This window comes from Corapipo altera, unplaced genomic scaffold, assembly GCF_003945725.1.
Source record: "Corapipo altera isolate COAL_440 unplaced genomic scaffold, ASM394572v1 75, whole genome shotgun sequence".
Classification (NCBI taxonomy): Eukaryota; Metazoa; Chordata; class Aves; order Passeriformes; family Pipridae; genus Corapipo; species Corapipo altera.
Genome location: NW_020884887.1, coordinates 6,042,969 through 6,064,037, shown reverse-complemented (window position 1 = coordinate 6,064,037; position 21,069 = coordinate 6,042,969). Strand labels below are relative to the sequence as shown.

Below are 21,069 nucleotides of genomic sequence, written 5' to 3'. Positions count from 1 at the left end.
GAAGTGAAAAGAAAAGAAGTGAAAAGAAAAGAAGTGAAAAGAAAAGAGAAAAGAGAAAAGAGAAAAGAGAAAAAAGAGAAAAGAGAAAAGAGAAAAGAGAAAAGAGAAAAGAGAAAAGAGGAGTGGGGGATTGTCCTCACATGGATTGAGCCATTGAGCTTCTTTACTAAACAGAGAGGAGGGAAATTTCCAGCTAACATCCCACAAAGCACACAGGGCAGAGCCAGCTCTAGCATCAGCACTTTAACTGATTTTTGAACCTTTTCTGGCACTGATACACTTCAAGCCTTTCTCCTGCTTTATGTCCTGATTTACAATATCCCACTGGGACCCAAGGTCTGGGCAAATATTGGCTCAAGCGGAACAGCTCTTTCTCTGCAGGCAAGGATTTCCAAGTTTGAGGCTCTGTGCTCCAACAGTGTCCTTGTGTCCGATTTCTCCCTGCCTGCAGCTCACAGGGATGGACCACCCAGGAGTCAACAAGAGCAAGTTGTCCCAGGGAAAGAGTAAAGGAAGCAGGTTTGGGGGTGTTGCACAGCACATTGCATGGTGAATAAATCCCACAAATGAAAAGTGACTTGCCAAGATGGGCATTCACAGATATGGCACATCAAGACTGTAGAAATACAACAGAATAAGTGAGGGCTCCCAGCCTTCCATGAGGGGATGGGGCTTCCAGGAGCACATGCAGGGTGGATTAATAAAGGGGTATTTAAAGCTTTCCTGAGCCATCTTTTAAAGGGGCTCCCCTGCAAGTGGGGAAATTTAGGTTAGATATATGGAAGAAACTCTTCCCTGTGAGGGTAGTGAGGCCCTGGCACAGGTTGCCCAGGGAAGCTGTGGCTGCCCCATCCCTGGAAGTGTTCAAGGCCAGGTTGGACGGAGTTTGCAGCAACCTGGTGTAGTGGAAGGTGTCCCTGCCTATGGCAGGGAGGTTGGAATGACATGATCTTGAAGATCCCTTCCAACCCAAACCATCCTGTGTACTTCAACAGAAGCTGGCCATGGAGGGACTAAGTTTGTGGGCCCGGTTTATCTTTATTCAATTTACACCCATAGGCCTGCCAGATTTCCTGCTGTCACATGTTGGCCACATTGCTTTCTCATTTAAAGGATTTTTTCCCATGGAATACAACAGGACTATAAACTATTTCTTACAGTAGCCATGAAAAGACATACAAGAAAAGGTCAATAAAGAGGGAAAGTCCAGAACAATCCTTCCCCCTGCAACACCCTACCAGGCAAAGGCCATCAGCGCTTCCCAAGCTGCAGAATGCTTGTGCTCAGTGCCCACAAAAGACTCCATCCTCCACAGAGGCATCCTATGCTTCACATCCCAAAGGGGTTCCTTGACATTTCTGCTCCTTCTGGATGTGATACCCCAAGGTTGTTGCAACCCAGGGAGCATCACCCTCTGTGGGGGTTTGCAGGGCACCTGCAGAGAAGTCAAACCAGCTTATTCCCAGGAGCTTCCCCTGCCCACGTACCATCATTTCTTGCTCGAAGCGCCGGAGCATCTGCTCCAGCTGCAGCTGGTGTTTGTTGTTGAGCTGGGCCTGGTTTCGGTGCTCCTCCTTCTGAAGGAGACGCAGCTCCCGCAGTTCCTGGCGCCTGCAGAGGGTTAAAATGGAGGGAGAGAGAAAAATACAGAGTCAGACAAGTGCAGAGGCATGTGGGAGAGCAGAGATGGCAGAATAAAAGGCCACAGCACTACAGCACTACAGCAGCCATCCTGCCACTTGCTTTGAGCACAGGCAGGAGGTAAATGCCACCTGACTGATATGCTCTCAGGCTCTGTGACACTGTGAGGAAGCAGGATGCTAATTATGGGAACTGCTGGGAAAATCATCAGCTTTCACAGGTAAGGCCTATTAGCACTCACAGCTTCTCAAACAAGCCCTGTCAAAGCTCCTAAGGTGATTCTGCAGTCACTGCTGCCCCAACCAGCACCCAAAATACCCATTCTGCCAGCTGGGTTAGGACTCTGATTTTCAAAGCAAAGCTGAGGCCAAGCTGGTGCTGCTCTGGCCTGGCCCCTACGCTCTGCATCAGTTCTGGCTAACACCTGGGTGGCAGAAAGAGTGGTTTTCCCAATTTCTGACGTCTCCATCATAACACTGAATCACTCCCCTCATCCAGCTTCACACTCAGTAAAAGGCAGCCTCTGCTCAGAGGGCTGTGTTTGAGCCCATTTGCCATGTCTGCGCATGACCCAGCTGGAAATCACTGACGGCAAATGGAGCAGCAGCAGGAGTTCTCCCATGCAGGATCCCCATCATGACCTCCACTGCTGTGCATTAACCCCACACACTGAGTACAACCCTCCCCAGGGGCCCTGCTGGGAAGAACACTTTGGCACCATTTCTTTCAAAACAAGACCGTGAAACAAAAGGCCATGGCACAGGTTGCCCAGAGAAGCTGTGGCTGCCTCATCCCTGGAAGTGTTCCAAGGCCAGGATAGTGCTTGGAGCAGCCTGGTGTAGTGGAAGGTGTCCCTGCCCATGGCAGGGAGTGGAATGAGATGAGCTTTAAGGTCCCTTCCAACCCAAACCATTCCATGGTTCCACGATTCCATGAAAGCTGTATCTGGAAATTCTCTGTATGCTAGTACACATATTCTCCTTGTTTTATTGGGGTTACATGCACTTCTCACACAAAAATGTATAGCTTATGAGCTTCTGCATAGATCTGATATTGGGGCCTAGGAATAAGGTTGCCACAGGGACACAAAGTGCTTGGGACAAATTATACTCTCAGGGAATCCCTGAGAGCAGCACAATGGAGCCTAGAATAGAGTATCAAACAAAACAATTTGTATTTTAATTATTTTAAGGACCTTTTAATTTCAGTGCTAGAAACAGTAGTTCCTCTTTTTTAGAATAGGTCATGGAGGTTTGAAAGCTGCAAGATCTGCGAAGGAGTCATAAAGGCTTAAGCAGGGAGGATACACCCATGAATATTAAATGATGCTCGAGGAGTTTACAACTCCCTTGGCCTTTCTGTTAATGAAGTCTGAGGAGGTACATGAACAAAAGGAAGAGGAGCATCTTGAGAAGATTTCTGTTCTTATTTCCTTTAAGCCAGGCATCTCCAGCCCTGAGAACACATTCAGTCATCCCCAAAGGACAGAGCCAGCCGCAGCACAAGCTTCCCTCGTCACAGTCTTGCTGCACTTTTTCCCTGCATGCAAACAGAGCTCAGCTTAGTGGTACAGCAAGCCCTGTGCCAGCCAAGGAAAAGCTAAAGGAAGTGATGTCCACACTGGACAGCTGTGCTGTCCAAGTGGAATGAAGATGGGAAATGAGAGCACTTCAGGTCATTCCTGGATTAGCTTGTAGGGAAGAAAACCCTATCCTGTCTCAGTGCCCTGCCCTGCCCTCCATCCCAGTGACCCACTTGCCTGAGAAATCTCATTTCTTCATCCTTCTTCTCATCCTCACTGATGATCTTCGAGGTGGTGACACTCACCTCTACTCCATCCACAACAAACTTGCGAGTGCGTTTCAGCGTCTTCTTGTGCATCCGGGAATCCTGAGTTTGGCAAGGAGGGGAAAGGAAGAGACCATGAAGGAGCTCCCTGGCTTGTTGCATGGGGTGCAACAGCTGGAAGCCTCAGAGCAATTTTGATGCCGTTTGTTCATGAAGAACACACACGAAGAAACCACACGGAGCACAAATCATCGGCCCATTTGGAGATTCAAGCTGCACAGCCTTGCTACCACCTTGAAGAAACCTGACCTGGAAGAGACACAACCCAGCACCCAAAGACCCTTTCTCACCGTGTCCAGCTAAATCATGATCTAACGTGATTCCCTCTTCATGGCTTACTCCCTGTAAAACCCAAAAGACTCTTTTCCCCTTCTGTGGGACCAACTGGAGAGAACAATTCCATGTGTGGCATTGTATTCCTCTTTGGCTGGCCCCAAGGAGACCAGGTGTCCTGGGAAAGGGGTAAATTGATATGCAAGAGCATCACATTTCTGTCATCAGGGAACCACACTGATTGCAGGCTCCTGAGGAGGATGTTGGCTCTTGTGGTCACAGCAGGAGGCAGGAGGGGAGGAATGTTTTGCTGAGAGTGGTTTCCCAGCACGTTTCTGTGCCGGGAAGCCATCACTCATGCAGGCAATTTGATAAAGATCTTGTGCAACACATCACTCTGCCCCCTTAAGTCACAGCATTTCTTCTCCTGAAGCTCAGCAAATACCATTCCAGTTATTTCTCCTCCTCCTCTAAGCCATGCTGACCTGGCCAGCTCTGGCTCACAAGCATTCCCAGCCTCCAGAAAGCTTTAGTAAAAGCCAAGAAGCCTGGGAGGTCTCTGTGCAAGTCACTGCTGACACAAACCAGGCCAGATGTATGGCAGGTTGGAAAAACTGAGAGCGGCACAAGCCCAAGTGAACTTTCTCCTGGGGCCAGGTGTTCTAGGAAAGAGCAGCAGAGTGATGGCTATGGATAAAGTTCAGGAAATCACATTTGGGATTTCACACTTGCATAGTCATACACAGTTAGGAGAGTGGCATGGTTATTTCACACTTCCCAGGGCTCCAAAATAGCTACAAAACATCAGACTTCCATTAGATTTCACTGACCTAAGGTAGAAGAGGACACATAAACCTGCAGCAGCTCCACCAAGAGCTTCTCCTTCACTTGAGGACATGCCATGTCCCCATGGCACAGCTTCACCCAGCAGCATCTGCTGTGCTGGCCTGAGCCCAGCTGGGACAGTGAATTCACAGACAGGGAAAACACACTGCTGAAGGCTTTTCTAGAGAAGGCCTTCCTCCCTCCCTGTTAGCCCCGTGTTCTCCAACACCCCCTGCCCACCATTCTCACCTTCAGGGAGATGGAGCCACTTTCCCTGTTGAGGGACAGGTCAGCAGACAAGGAGATGGTGAGGTCCATGCTTTCAGAGGCTGAAGTGCTGCCAGAATCTGAGTCCCCTTTGGACCGGCTGCCAGGTAGCAGAGCCGGGGGATCCAAGCTCCCGTTGGCGAGTTTCTCCTCTGTGAAGTTCTCCAGGTGGCTGCTCTCTGGTTGCTCCCCAATGCTCTTCTGCTCCTTGCTGCCTGCCCTGGGCTGCTTGTTCCCCTCCGTTGAGTTATCCAAATGTCCAGGCTGCAAGATGATGTCTGGCTTGTCCTGGGTGGTTGAGGTGGCAGAGCTGGTGGCGGTTTTTGTGGAGTGATTGCTCTCCAATTTGTCATTGTCATTACTTATCCCTTCATCTGAGACTTTATCGTTCTGTCCATCTGTGGTGTTCTTGCCAACCCCCACAGACCCGTTCACTGCTTTGGGCAAGGAAGAGTCTGGAGGCTTCTCCCCATCAAAACTCAGCTGACTCGCCTCAGAGGGGTCCCGCTTGTGCTTACCAGGGGGCTGGAAAGACAGGGAAGGGAAGATGTTAACACAATTGCAAGGGCTCTAAGTCCCTACACTTCAGACCAAAGCCACTCTTCAAAGAGGCCAGCTCAGGGGCAGATTTGTCCAGCTTCTCCAGCCTCTATCAGGCCTATTTTTCTTTTTTTTTTTTTAAACCCCTCCTGTGAGCGGGCACTGGGCCACCTGCTGGTATCATTGTTTCTCCATGCCCTGGGCAGCCACTGAAAAACAGCCCCTCCCTGGCCAAGCAACCATTTTGCCTCCACCTGATGGGGCTCAGAACAGCTGTAAACTCAGCCTGCTGAGCTCTTTCTTTCACCACAGCCACACTGGCAAACTTGCCAGCACGATGCCAGGAGCGCTCACCGAGGCAGACTCCGATGAGTCATCCTCTTCTGCTTCATCCCGACTCTCCTCAATCTCTTCCATCACCTCAGCCTTGGCCTCGGCCACCAGCTCACGCAGGGCCCGGTTGCTGGTCACCTTGCTGACGAAGGGATGCTGAAAACCAAGCACAGTGCACATGTGTGAGGTGGCCAAAATCAGACCTTGTGAGCTCGTGACCAAGTGACAGTCCTGGCACGGACCACCTCTTGCTGTAAAACAACTGCAACCACCTGAGGATGTGATTCTTTCCAGTGTCACCAGGCTTAACCCCCCAGACGAATTTACAGACAGGCACGAGGGAGAACAAGAGAGAACATGGTGCTGAGGTTAAACACACACTCTGCACACAGATGCTCAGAGCCTGGTGCTCCGCAAAGCTGCTTTATGTCAACATCCCCCCCACAAAAGCACCAGCTGAATTTAAACAAGGGGACATTCCCCCTCCCCACACTGAGCATCCGAGCCCGCAGAATGCCAGCAGGAGCAGGGCAAAAGCCAGTCTGCAGGATCCCTGGGTGCAAACAGAGCCTGGGGGAAGGTTTAATTGAATTCAGTCTAGAATCACTCAGTGCACACAGCGGGGTGTTTGTGTTGAGCTTCAGCAAAAGGCTGTGGAGTCCCTCAGGTCTCTCAGGGACTCCAGCATGGATGGGAGTGTGCAGACAGTGCTGCAGGGTGAGAGAGCTGCAGTCAGCACAGAACAGCACCTTCCAGGTTTTTGCTATTATTTTGAAAAGGGACAGGAGGAAAAGACAGGAGTTGAATTTAAATTTGGGATAATCAGGTATCATCCAAGCTGGCTGCCAGATGGATGTTCTTAGGCAACGGGAACCATTTCTATTCCAGCTGCTGTCCATAGGGGCTCTGCAGTTCACTCCAGGGGAAAAACATTGCTGATCCTTTCTAGTGGCTGAAAAGTACTATGAACTTTCTAAACGAGATAAAAATCATCTGAAACCAGTCTGGGGCCACAGACCCAGCCCAGGGGCTGGTGCCAGTTCCTACCTCCAGCAGTTGGGCAGCACTGGGCCGGGTCTCTGGGTTCTTGTCCAGTGCCTTCTTCAGGAAGTCTCTAAACTCCAGGGACCTGAAAACACAGTTGTTGGTGAGAAGCTTAGGAGGGAGAAAGGCCTTGAATGCCACAGGGTTCTGCTTGATCCTTCTTCCAGATCATGTCCCAGCTTGCAGCTCTCCATAATTCCCTCTGCACTCCCATGGGACACCCAATGCTCAGTTATCCTGATTATTTGTAAGCGAATCATCAAAGTGGCCAAGTGAGAGACTAGATTTTGCCTTATCTATCATGGCAACAGATGGTGGGGACTGAGCCCCAGCCACTGTTCCCCAGGGCCAAGGCAGAGGCAGGAGAGGACACCAGCAGGTACTCTCCAGAGGAAGCCCATGGCTGGAGCTGCTTGTGGACAAGGATGTTCCAGGAGTCATCCCCACAGCCACACTGGGAAACGATGGCTGTGAAGGACCAGGAACCCCATAGGAGGGCACCCTCAGCCTGCAAAGCACAGCTCTGAGATCCAGAGCATGTCCCTGATCTGCTTCTGGCTTCGGAGCAGCTCCAGAGGAAGCATTCCCACCCTGTCTGCTGGACTTTAGCGGTGGGGTCCTGCCTGCACTGCTGTGACAACGCTTGTGACTCCAGTGCTCTCCCAGTATTTTGCTACTGGCTATCACACAGAAGGTTTTATAATGATTTAAAAATAAATAAATTAAAACTAACTGATTGGTTTAGTTTTAAATGCAGAAGTGGCTTTCCAGAAATTCTGGAACTCTTAACCATCTCCAAGTTTAGAGAAAAATCTGCCTTTCGTACACATGGGAGGTTTTGAGGACAGCCAAGGGATCACCCCTCACATCAGGGGGGCCTGTGGGCGAGCAGCAGCTCCCCCCATGCTGCCTGCATGCTGTCAGCACAGTCTGAGAGTCTCCCCTCAGCCAGCAGTGCCTTCGGAGCCCCTAACACACAGCTGGACCTAAAATACAGCTGGAATTCTACATTGGGCTCTCAAATTAAACAAAACTGCTAAAAATGACTGGGTTTTTTTTTCCTCTCTTTAAGTTGGGAAACCTGCATTCTGCTGGCCCAAATGCCTCACCATTTGGAAGGGCAGCTGAGCGTGGGGGGGTCGGACTTGGCGATCTTCAGCAGGACTCTCATGGGGTTGAGCTCGTGGTGGGGTGGCTCAATCTGGGCCATTTCAATCAGTGTGATCCCCAGGGACCAGATGTCTGCCTTGTAGTCATATGGAGTGTCCTTCATGGTCTCACACATCACCACCTCCGGGGCCATCCTGCAAGGGGCAGAGCAAGGAGCAGGGATGGGGAGGGATGACACCACTGCCGCACAGTGTGAGCCTCGCAGCAGCAATTAAATAATCCACAGCATCGCATAAAAACAACCTTTCCTCCTAGCTCTGGGTTTCAGAAGCAGCAGCATCTTTTCTAAGGGGTCCAACCCCCTCCCTCTTCCACAGACACGGAGACAGCCCATGGAAACCCCCAGGCCATTGACATCTGGCGCGGATGTTGCTTCAGACAATAAATTAATCCTCACGATTCCATTCCCTCAGCAAGTCGGGTGATTTAGAGATCGTGTTTCTGGAGTGAGGAGTTGTTCCCATGTGCTTGGACTCGCTCCAAAGCCCACCCCAGCCCCTGAGGTGGGGGAGCAGGGAGAGCACACACGCGAGCACACGCGTGTCCCTTTGCTCTGCCAAGCCTCGGCCGGCCCAGGGCACCGTGACACCACGCAGTGCTCCCACACCACCGAGGTTGCTCACAGCTCCATTCAGGCAAGGAAAACCCTTGCACATGCAGATATTGCAGCCATGACTCCTTGTAAAAATCCTCTCACCCATGGTAAGGCACCATCATATCCCAAAGGCCACGAGATCCCCACTTCTGGCAAGCCTGATTTTCAGAGGAGTGAAGCCCCTCACGGACTCAAGGTTCATAACAAGCAGGTCACTCACCAGTAAGGGGTCCCAATGAAAGAGTCTCGCTTCTGCAAGGTTTTCATGTTTTTGGCAGACACTCCAAAGTCAGCTGCAAAGAGCAGTAACATTAGATGCTGTAGGAAAACTAAAAGACCCCTCTGAATTAGCACACTTGGCTGAAATGCAGATTGAAAAGCAAACATTTATTTGAGGCAAGAACACGATACAACATGCTGTGCCCTCTCAACTGAGCATCAGAAATCAAATTTGGTTTTGGGTACATGAACCCCAGGACCTTCCTCTCCTATGTACTATAAGACAGAGACATGACAAGCCACCCCTGCCAAACCTTACACATCCAGAAGGAAGACAAGATCTTTTCTGCAAACAAAAGCAGATACTTTCAGAGCTGCTATTTCATAGCAAAAAATCTCATTTTACACCAGAAAACCCAAAGCACTGTTACATTCCTTCTTTCCCTTCAGCCCTGTGCACAGCAGCCACTGCATGATGCCTCTCCCTGATTTTGTCCCTTCTGTAGAGAGCTGCTGAAGCCAACCCAACCCAAATCAAATCAGGAAGACGTGTAAAATGTACTGAGCCCCCTCCAGGTGAGTTTGCTCTCTGAGACAGCCCTGATAACAGCTGGAGGAGCTGTTACCCATCTGCACCCTGAGCTCAGGGTGTCCCTGACTGTGGGTCACACTTGGCCCAAGCCAGCAGTGTTACTACAGTGAAGTACATGGTCACAGGAAGGTTTCTCTATTCCCAGGATGGCTGGTCTCCATCAGCACCCACAGACACAACCCAAGAATACCCAACAGCTGCTGGCACTCCTCAGGAGAATCCAGCAGAGATCTGCACCTTTCTGACCAGTTCATATAGACAAATTTACCTTCTCATCCCCCAGCAGGTTGCTGGATGCCAATTTAACTCAAACCCATAGTGAGTTGGCAAAGCAACCCTTTGGCAAAACTAACCCTGTCACCACCAAACCTGCTCTGCAGATAAGAGGAATTCTTCCAGCTCCCAGCCCTGCCAACTGGCACCCTGCACAGGATGCTCAGCAGGCCAAAAAGCACAAAAATCAAGTTCAAAGAGGGATTAAAAAAATTCATGCAATAAAAATCCATCGAGGAGGGCCTGAGCATGGCTGTGGCTTGGGGAGCCTCGGTACATTTTGCCTCTCGTGGAACAAAGTCTTCCCATCCTCCTGCCTGCACCTCTCAGCCAGCAGACAAGCAGTGATGTTCCATAGGCAGGATAGCATCCCTCAATCCCCTCCCACTCAGGTATAGCCAAACATTACAATCCAGTTCCAGCAGCATGTGGCTGTCCTGGGTGCAGCATGGAATGGCCCCAGGCAGCACCATCACCCACAGTTGCTCTCTCAGGGGAGCTTGGCCAAGCAAGCGCCTGTTGGGCAGCTCACCAAGCTTGATGTCCCCATCCTGGGTGAGGAGCACATTCCCAGCCTTCAGGTCTCGGTGGATGATCTTTTTGCTGTGGAGGTAATGGAGGGCTTCCAACATCTGGCGGCAAATCACTTGGATCTGAGGCTCAGTCAGGCCCCGGTCCAGCTCTGCGGGGAGGGAGAGGGATGTTAAACAGGACAGGGACAGAGTGATGCTCCACCTGAGAAGCAGTAAGGCACAGGTTACCCAGCAGACCATTGAAAAACCACTGTCCATGTGTCAGAGCAGCAGGAGACAATGCAAATCAGCTTGTTAAGGTAATTTATTCCCTAAGCCAGCACTTGCAGCAGAATGCCCAACTCTTGGAGCTGCTGGTTTATAGCTCCCTTCTGGGAATGTACAGCTGGGGCATTTGGCTCTGGAACAGAGGATAAGGGGGACAAAGAGGGGGAACCAGGCGTGCCTGTGATGGGGGTCTGAACTGCAAGTTCCCTGACAGTTTGGGAAACAAGTCCCTGCACACAAGTTGGATCTTGCCCAGCTGCTGTAGAGAGGAGGGAGATGAACTTGGCTGCAGGCAGCAGGGTCAAACACAGGCATGAACACCCAGGAGCTCCACACAAAACCATGCTCTCATTCCCCAGGGAGCTATCCCTTCCATGGAGATGCACTCTACACCCCTATACCCCATGAGGGACGCACCACTTCCCAAAGGAAAGGGTAGGGTTGTCCCTACCCACTGCTCTGAGCTGGTTTTTTGTGTAGCCCTGGGTACCAGTGCACCAGTTCATACCCTGCTGTCTGTCCCAGAGTTCAAGGAGAGTTTGGACAACGCTCTCAGGCACATGGTGGGATTCTTGGGGCTGTCCTATGCAGAGCCAGAAGTCGGATTTTGATGATCCTAGTGGGTCCCTTCAGACTCAGGATATTCTGTGATTCTGATTCTATTTGTGATGCTTGAAGGGACATTCAATCACTGGTGTGACCTCCCTGCTGAGCTCTGCTGGGCCACCTCCACCATCTGAGACCGCTTTCCAAGGCGACAGCTCTGCAAACCATCAAACTTCCAGATGGTTAGCATCTCCTGAGCTTCCCTCCCTCCCTCTGCAAGCCCTTTGCACTGCAGATCCCTCCTCCAGCAGCTCTGAGGCTGAGGCAGAGCAGATCCAGCCTTAGACAGCACCAACTGCCAAACTGCATGGCCAGGATGGGGGCTGAGGGAGGGACCCCAGCAACTGCAACAGATTCAGAGTGAGGATCTCAGCCACAGGCTGGGGGATGCTGGGTCAGTCACTTTGTTCCTCCTCTTCCTCACCAAGATCTCCCTTCCTCTGGGGGAAGCTGATTATTTTCATTTTCCCTGGAGCATCTGGCAAAAGCAAGGTGCAGTGGGCCACGGGTTTTGTACAAAAGATTTAAATGGGAAAACACCAGTTGCTGGTGGGGATGGGGAGATAGAACAGGCAGCATTCAGCAACTCTGAATTTACTAATGCTGGGAACATTCCTAAGCTCCAGCTCACAGCTCCTCCTGTCCCTCCCTTGGGGGTGACAGTGCTATAGCCAGCCCACTTGCTCATGGTTTCCTATGCTGCCCCTTCCCAGGTCCTCCACAGACTGACTGCCACAGCCACAGACCCACCAATGCTCAGGGGGATTTTCATGTCCCAGGAGATGGGTAAAAAAAAACCCTGTTGAGGTTTTCCGTGGGGAAGGCATAATTTCTCCAGCACTTTGGAAAATGTACTTTTTCATGTAGTGATTTGGACCCGCTTTAAAGAAGTTCCCTAAAGGAGGGCCAAGGTTTAAGGGCTGAATCAAAGACGACAAATTTGCCTACTGGAGATAAATAGAAAGCAAGGCCTTTGGAAATATCAGGGCTGAAAGGGAGTAACCTCTAGGAAGACATGGGTCTGTCCCAGGAGCTCCAGACAAGATGTCAGAGCATCCCATTCTCCATGCAAAAGGGATGTCAACCCCCCGCCTGGGGTCCATAGGGTCTGGCATAGGGGGGCTGTAGCACCAGCCAGGGTTGTTTTGGGGTACACCCACACACTACTGGTCCCAGCAGCTCCCTCTGTGTGGAAGGGAAGAGTTAAAAACGGAAAGATTCCTGGGATTACTGCAAACTGCAGTTTATTAGGTGCTCTGCTGCTTCATGAGATGACTGATACCATACGGAGAAGTCAGCAAAAAGATCTTGGGATATTCATCATGACAGACACCCAGATTAAACATCTCAGCCCTGCTGCCCTTCTCGGGAAGCTGTGGGAACAGGATCCCAAGCACCCAATGCCCCCAGCAGATAAATATTTAAAATCATCTTTCCCCTCCAACCAGACTCTTCCTTCTCCCCATGCCCCGTGATCTGCTGATCCCTGCAGCATTTAAATCACAAAAGGACATTAAGGGAGCTCAAAAAATACCCCAGGGCTGCCACACCTTCTGCTCCGGGTATGAAAATAGGCAAACTCATGGGAGAGAAACGGCAGGTGGAGGAGCTGGGGCACCCACGCCTGCCATCTGTCTGAAGGCTGCCCCTGGGAACGAGCCATAAGGCTGGAAATGCCTTCGGGCATCGCCCTGGGTACGGAGTAGAGCCCGGCACCGGCGCTGCACTCACCCAGCATGGTGGCATCCACCGCCCCGCCCGGGCAGAACTCAATCATGATCTGGGGGAACAAAGAGAGAGGAGTTAAAGTCAGGTCTGTGTCTCACCGAGAAAAGCCACCGGGCAGGGAAGAGGAGACATAACCGTGTGATTTGCTTCCCTGCACGGCAAAGCTGCCCCTCAGCACCACTCGTGGGTGCAGAGGCTTTGGAGCTCCCCAGGACACATCCCTTGGGCACTCCCAGCAGCAAGGATCACTCCAGCCCTGGGGTCAGAACACCCCCAGCAGCCCCGTACCTGGACGCCCACCCCGAGCAGCCACCCCAAGCAGCCGACTTCAGTATTTCCACCTTCCTCTCTGTTTACATCTCTTCCCGGTGCATTTTGGAGCCGGGGCTGCTCCACCGAGCAGCCCTGCCAAAAGGATGAGATAGCTGTCATAGCTGGGAGCTGACGTGGCTGGGAGAAATCAGGCAGGATTTTCTCTGGCAAATGAGGGATGGGGAGGGCTGTCGTGTCTTTAGGGTGTTTTTTTTAACTATTTTTGTTTCTCCACATTGCTCAGTAGTTCATTGCTCCCTTGATTTTGAACCATTTGAGAGGAAACTGTCAATAAAGAGGGTGAGTACATTCACCAGACTGATGCTGTTTTTCTCCCAGGGACATGCACAGAGTCCTGCCAGTCCCACATACCTGCTTGCCTGTGCCCTGCCATCCCCTCCACATTGTCCCATTCCCCCTCACCTCTGCACAGACTCAGCCAGAGCTGCCCCAGTGCTGGCCCCCATTCCCTGCTCCCCTTCAGGGCAGCCAGGGCTGCTCAGATAAACAGATTACAATTTCAAGCAGCCAGGGATTACAAGGGACAAGAGATGCTTCACCTCTCTGACAAGTTCTTCTCCTTGTTGAGGTGACACAGGGCAACATACCGGAGAGGTGAAATGCCAGAGTTTACTCCGAGGACAGCGCCTGAGCCAACCAAAGGCAGTTTGTTTACCAGCACAGTTCTCTAAGCCCTTCAAGTAGAGGTCATGCTACTCAACACAGCTCTAAGCACTGGAGCAGGAGCTGAGGGTAGAAGGTTCAAGCTCCCTCTTTCCCATGGCCTAATCCTGCAGCTCCAGTAAAGCCACATCCCAACCCTTCAGTCCTGTAGCTCCTACACATGGGCAAGGGAAAGGCTGTTATTGATCTGGACAACACTGGAATACAAATGCTTTGTTTTGGAGGAGGAAGGGGGATAGAATCAGGTGCTGGGATGCAGGAAACCTGGAATTGCTCTGTAAGAATCAGTGCAGGTCCAAGAGTTGGGAGGAAGACAATGCTGAGATGATAAACTCAGGCAGGTGCAACACAGGCACCATTGGAAGAAGTGGAGAAGAATATACCAGAGGCCAGGGCTGGTGAAGCATTTAAAACAGGTAGATGCAGAGAAGCAATTGGAAAGGCATTTGAACCATTCACAAACTTGGAGAACACCTGACACAGATTCAAGCAGGAGCTTGGCAGAAGGGATGTCAGTGGGCCAGCAGAGCCCTCGCACCAGTGGCCTATATTACACTCTTTTTTTCTCTTGCTTGAGTTACTACCTTGAATCAGAGAACCAGCAGCTTCACCAGCAAATGGAAAGGCAAGAATTGCCTCCTCTCATGGTCCCCCCAGGCAGAGAACTGCACTGGAGCCCTGTGTCCCATCATCACCCCAGCACAGGTCTAAAAGGCTCATTTCAATCAATTCTTTTTATAGTGTTCCTCATCACATTTATCAGAGCATACTAACACCATCAGTAGACACCAGCCTTTCCTGGGCTCAAACCACCAGAAAAAAACCTCAGACAAGCCTCATACTGGTGACAACCTGCCAGCTGGGAGGCCAAGGGCTTTCCCTTTCTTTGAGGGTGAGGGGATGTATGGGCCTCTGCTGGCTCAGTCACCCTGCTGATGGAACATCTGCACAATGATAACATGATCCCACCTGTGGGACATGTCCTCTGCCAAATCATCCAAGCTGCCACTAGCCCAGACCAGCCCAGAGTGAGTGATCTATCCCCCCAAGCAGATGCTGGGCTGAGGTTTCCTACCAGGGTCACATCTGGCACAGCCAAAATGTGCTCAGGTCAGACACATCAAGCTTTTAAATGGGGAAAGGCCAAGCACAACACACGTGACTCTGGATCTGCGTGGGATGCATTTCACCTCACAAAACTTCATTCAGGTTCACAGTCTAGCAATGAGAAAATAAGGAGAATTGGCCCATCTGAACCACCATGACCATGTATGTTTATGCAGGCACAGCAAGCTGCAGCTCAGGCTTTGGGAAGATGTGAAACACAGAAAACTTAAAATTATGCATTTTCAACAAGGGCAGAGATGCCAAAGAATAATCATGGGTGTGGCCAGATAGGCAGAACAGCCAAAAAACTAATGAGCTTGTTTCAGCACAGAAAATACTATTTAAAAAAACTCAGCTGGCAATACCATAGATCACACTCCACACAAGCTTCCTTCCAGGAGCAGGGCCAACCTGGGAAACGTTTTTACCATTGAAGCAGGTAGAAAGGCAGGCCTGGTGGCAGCAGGACACTGCCATCTCTGTGTGTGAGCTGGGAGATGGAGGAAGCTCACCTCACAGAGGGCAGAGGCTGTGCAGGCATCGTCCCCAGACCCACAGGAGGGAAGGGGACAGGCAGTCTGTCACTGAGAAACATGTTGGGAAGATCATTTAACTCTTTTCTTAGGGCTGTTTCCATGTACTTTGCTATATGGGCTGACTACTCCTTTACTGAGGTGTCCCCTAGCCCCTCTGGAGCAGTAGCTGCTCTAGTGACAGTGCCAACTGTCCTTCACCCCAGCACTGCCCTGGGCTGCTCCCTGTGCTGTGCTCGGACACCTCACCATCCCCCAGAGACCTGTAGAGCTGGGACCCTGCATGTGGCCCACTGAGGAGCCTCAGCAGTGCTGCAAAACAGTGGTTTCACACACTTCGTCACAAAAAAGCTCCTCTGGTCTTGTGAACCAGAGATATGAGGCCCAAGGGGGGGCTCTGCCCCACTGCTGACATCCCAAAAGCTGCTCCTTCACAGTAATTAGTGCTGGGGGGAGCACCCACACCTCCTCTTCCTCCTTCTGCTTGGGGTCCAGTACCCCTTGAGAGGTCTACAGCGAGCAGCCTGGAATGGGGCTGGAGCAAACATCCTGTTTATAATGATTTCCTCCACACAAGAAATCCAGGGACTTCCTTGCCAAAGGCTGCCCAGCCCCTCTGCTGCGCAGGGCTGCTGGTGGGACATGCAGCAACAACAGGAGCTCTCCCTCCTGCTGCCACATCAAAGCTCTTACAAATCCCAGGGATTACACACTATCAACATTTTAGTTTTCAGTCCGTAGGCAGTTACAACCACACCAAAATTCACTCCATCTCTGAGCTATCTGAGCAACATGACCAACTGACAGCTGCAGACACATAGACAGAGCCCCCAGCTCTGACACCACAGCCAAGGAACTCCATGGGGATGCTCTAGCTGCACAGGAGCAGATTTGGGCAGCTGGTTTGTAGACAGAGGAAAGAACCTACTCTTACTACCTCTCAAAACCTTTGTGCCTTTTCTCCTACATCTTTAATGAAACAGCACAAATGAAGAGATCTGCATGTAGAAGCCACAAAATCTTTCCCTTTCAAGAAACTTTTGCAGTGGGCAAAATTAAATTTAAACTTAAATCTGAAAGTCCACTCAAGTTAAAGGTTTTGCTGGTGACCTTGATTTTTCCCATGGCTCATCCTAATCCTGCCTTTAGGCACAGCAGGATCTGGGAACATTTTGGTAAGCCCAAGTGGGAGCAGGGCATGCGAGGGGGACTTTCCTGGGCTGCTTAAGTAATAAGTGACTGCCTGGGAGGAGAGGAAGTGAAGTCCAGTGAGCCTGGGGTTGCCCAGGAGAATAAATGTACATACATATGTATGAAACAGTTATGGCTTAAATGAAGTGCTCTTAAAGACACAGGTCTTCAAGTTATACCAGAGCAAGGGAACACTACATGTTATGAAAAAGCATTATATGACTTAACAGCTTAAGAGAGCAGATTGGGCTCTGTGCCAGGAGAATCCCTCCAGCACTTTCACCTGAGGACCAGAGGGACACCAACCTAGACAATAAACCTAGGATGGGTCAGAGCCCAGTGCATTATCTGGGTCTGACAAACCAGGAACAGTGTCTCCTGCCCAGGTACCAAGGTCCTCCCAGGTAAGACCCAGACTCTACTTGCTCCTCCCACCCTGGACAGGACTGGTCCTGCCTTTTGAGTGTGTTTGAACTCCTGGACCCTTCTATAACACTAAAAAAAAAATACAAAAGGCTTATCTTGAAAGATAATTTTACCAAACACTGCACAGTCGCCAAGGGTGGAACAGCTTATGTCCCTGACCAGGGTTTGCAATTGAAACCCAATTAAGAGGAGAGGACGCACCCTCAGCCCAGCTCTTACTCACCCCATTGGCATGTCAGAGGGCAGGGGCCCATGAACCTTCCCTTGGCAGTGCTGGAGAAATGCCTCTTCCAGTCAGAAAGGGAGAGGGGGTGGAAAACAAAAGCCATCAGCTGGGAAAGCTGGGGGCAGCTCATCTCGGGGGTGGCAGCCCTGGGCAGCCAGGCATTTCCCACGGAGTGCAGGGAGGCCACCAAGTCCCCTTAGGACAGAGGAGCCCTTGGCTGGCAGCCCAGTTGCTCCCAAGTCACTGAAGGTGACGGGTGCCTGCAGGCTTTTCCTGTGACTTTGCTGCTTGTGCAGTTGCATGTTTAAGAACCCAATCACTTTGGGGTCACAGTGGTGCTCCAGAGCACCCAGCACTGTGTGTGCACAGTGTGCCAAGCACTGTAACCACCCACCCTTCCCACCCAGCCCTGGGCATCAGGGCCCCAGGATCCACCTGCCCCAAGATCCACCCTGCCTGGCCAAGAAACTGCTTTAAAACTGAAGTACTTCAGCAATTTCCTCTCCTAATCTGCAGCAGAGGGTTTCATTTTGTTTGTTGAAGCAGCCGCCCGCTGCCGGGGAAAAGGTAACCCACAGCATCCTGCTGCTGCGGCTGCCGCCATGGCCCATGTGCAGCCTCGTGTCTCTGCCACGTTTTTGGGGCAACTTAGAGGTGTCCTTGTCACCCACAGCAGGAAGCACCCTCCAGCACAGCCACCAGCTCTCCCACCTTGTGTTGGCGCAGAGGTGCTGGGCAGATAAAAGTAAATTTGGTAAAGTAAACTGTGCTCCATTTACAGAGCAAGCTGGTGAAGGAAATGCTCTCAGGTTCCCTCCTTGCCTGCCATCATACCTGTTCCATCTTCCCTTTCTCCAGAAGGTCAACTTGGCACAAAGATCCCAGGGGGGTTGCTGCCATTCGCAGCAATTTCCATCTTGATGTTCTCCAAGATGGAGCGGGGCATGGAGAAGGAGCGAGGTGTGTCACAGATGGCCCCAGCCACACTCACCATCAGAATTAAATCCTGCTTCGTGTGGTGCTGCCATTGCATGGGGATCACAGTGGGTCCCTGGGCTGTCCCCCATGAGCAGAGCCGGGAGGAAGAGGCAGGAGGAAGGAGCCAGGGCAGATGTGCCTGTGTTGGTCCCGCAGCAGGGAGAGCAGGGCTTTCCTGGCATTGCCCACCCACTTACAGGAAAAGCAGAAGAAATGCAACAAAAACAACAGCTCCCGTGATCCAGAGGCAGGGGGGTGGGGGACAGGAATCCTCTGCATTCAGCAAAAATGCAACAAAGTGAAAGGGAAAAGAGAAAGAACCAGAGCCTGGCTGCCTCCAGCTGCCCTGGTGCTGCAGAGAGATATGAGCTGCCCCAGTGAGGGTGGGTGGGGAGGGTGGTGCAGAACAGTTACAGGGACTCCCACTATAGAGATTCCCACCTACAAAACCTCCATGCTCCAGGTGCTGTGCATTCCCCACACTGCCTGTCACTGCAGTCACCCTGCGTGCTGGTCGATGTGCTGAGTCAGCAGTGCTGTGAGCTGAAGCCCACCCTTCCTCCCAGCGTATCCAGGCGATGGATGCTGCTTCCAAAGCCTGCTCACATAGGAGCCACCAGCTTACTCAGCCCTATGACAGGAGGGGCTCAGATGCTGCCATTCTGACCTTGCTCATGCTAGGGCATGGGAGGGAAGGGGGAAAGAAACCCCCTTACAGTGAATTTTACAAAGCTGCTTTTTAGCAAGCAGAAGCAGTTTTTCCATAAGGGGATTGCCCAAAGGGAGAAGTCTGGATCCTCCTTCTGCTGCAGCAAAACTGGTGGCTGGTAGGCGAGAAAGCCACCAAGGCAGCACCACATAGGCAGCATCACCTCGGGTGAAAACCACAGAGCACGTACCCCCGCCTGGATTTCAACAGATGAACACATTGAGTAACAGCCGCTGCCTCTGCGGCTTCGGAGCCCTCCCCTGGCTCAGTCAGCCCCTGCTGCTGCCCCTGCAGCCAGGCAGGAACAGGTTGGTCCCTCTCAGAGAGCCCCCAGCCCCACAGAGGCAGCTCGTTGAGGTCCCTGCACAACAGCTGCTGAGGGTGAAGGCTTTGGCCATGAAACCTGGTACTGCCCTTCCGCTGCCAGAAAGGAGCCTCAGCCTGGTGCCTTCCTCCTGCTCCTCTACCCCTGTGGAGCAAACACAGGCAGGAGACCTCACACCCCTCCCTGGCAGTGCAGGAGGAGCCTCACTGGAGAACAGACCTCCTGTGTGCACTGCCCAAACCCACCCAAAATATTTCCTGGCTTTGGCATGGGCACAGAGTCTCCCTTCAGTGTACTGAGGCCAGAGCAGGACTGGGTTTCCTGGAGGCCCCTCACACAGCCCACACCAGCACCATGGCACCCATAGCATAGGATGACTCCTCTGGCCTTGCAGGTGGTAGGGGCAAGGCAGGAGGAGCGGGAGGAAATGGTCTAGACCTCCCCATCAGCAACAGAGGAGTCACTGCAAGGCAGGTCTCTCCTCCCAGCGTCTGGATCACACACCATGGGCGAGACAAGCTCCTTCCCAAGCCCTGCAGGAGTGGTGGGAAGCTGAGAGCCCAGACGGTCTCCAGGGCTTTTGGTCTTGACTCAGAGGCAGAGGAGACTGAGCAAGTCCAGGAAAGCATCTTCCTACAGCCCCTCGGTCCTGGTTTAAGCGCTGCAGAAAGTTTCCTGACCCAATACCCACAGTGGTGGTTCATTGGCTACTGAATTCCTGCTTTCCCGTCCAGTTCTTCAGGATGAATGTCACCCATCAGCTTGCTGGTGGCCTTTCCATACTACTGCTAAGCCCCATAATATAGATGACGTGGAAAATAAAGGACAGAGGCAACAGCTGGCTCTGTGCTCAAACTCTGAACATTACCATAGCACTGAGAGGACTCCAACAAGGTCAGGAGCACCTGGAGCAGGGGCCAAGATCTCCACAAATCACGTGGAGGGGACGACCCTGATCCAGCAACACTGGCTGCAGCAAATACAAAGCATAGCACAAAGAACATAGATGGTCATTTGTCCACAACCTGCCCAGATAAATGACCTCAGACCTCAAACCCCATCCTGAGCCACTCTGTGCAAGAGTCCAATCCTGCACACAGAGGGGCCACCTGGGACACAGACAACATCCATACGTGCCCTGAGATGCCAGCACCATCTCCACAGCCCACCTGTGGCCCAGACACATGAGCAGGCCATGCACTCTCCCCATGAACAGCTCATATCCAGCCCTACTTATCTATTTGGGCTTTCACCAGTACCCAGTGCCTCCAAACACGTGAGCATGGAGTGAAGAGCCACTTGGCTCCATCTCCTGTCCCCCTAAGCCCATCGTGTCCCTTGGGCTGATGGGCTGAGCATCCTCATGGCTCCAACAAAAGCTTTAGACACATTTCTGCCTCCCAGGACTGAGGAATAGGCTTCAGCTTCTGAGTGACACAAAGGCCAGAGGACAGAGCTGTTCCTCCCTGGTGGAAAGAACATGGAGATATATTTAGGCACAGAAGCCATGTTTAGTCAGGGCTAAGGGGCATGTCCTTGACCCCATCTGTGTGACATCAAACCCAAGTTCTGGTGGTTAACAGCAAAGCTACACTGTCCTGTCTGCAGCAAGAGGAGGCAAGACAAGCAATGCCGGATCAGATCTTCCAGGAGCAGCTCCCCTCTCCCCCTCATAGCACAGAGATGTGCAGGACCACAGGGGCTGGTTTTGTGGAGCACCACCTTGGTTTTTAAATACCATTTGGTCAGATCCACTCCCTCCTTTAAAATCAAGGGCTGTGCTGACCAGTTCAGTTCTGTTTGCAAGTGTGTTGAGTCTCCCTG

At 51.7% G+C, this 21,069-nt stretch overlaps 1 protein-coding gene across 1 annotated transcript in view; it reads right to left on the bottom strand.

Moving 5' to 3' along the window:
* The window catches only part of STK10 (serine/threonine kinase 10), a 46,566-nt gene that overhangs the window by 5,794 nt on the left and 19,703 nt on the right, over window positions 1-21,069 (bottom strand). The window contains exons 3-11 of the mRNA XM_027643347.1: window positions 12,758-12,806; window positions 10,153-10,302; window positions 8,757-8,829; window positions 7,881-8,075; window positions 6,775-6,856; window positions 5,749-5,883; window positions 4,837-5,379; window positions 3,401-3,531; window positions 1,488-1,611 (exon numbers count right to left, since the gene is read on the bottom strand). Coding sequence (XP_027499148.1) covers window positions 1,488-1,611; window positions 3,401-3,531; window positions 4,837-5,379; window positions 5,749-5,883; window positions 6,775-6,856; window positions 7,881-8,075; window positions 8,757-8,829; window positions 10,153-10,302; window positions 12,758-12,806 — 1,482 coding nt within the window. The remainder of the gene's footprint in view (window positions 1-1,487; window positions 1,612-3,400; window positions 3,532-4,836; window positions 5,380-5,748; window positions 5,884-6,774; window positions 6,857-7,880; window positions 8,076-8,756; window positions 8,830-10,152; window positions 10,303-12,757; window positions 12,807-21,069) is intronic.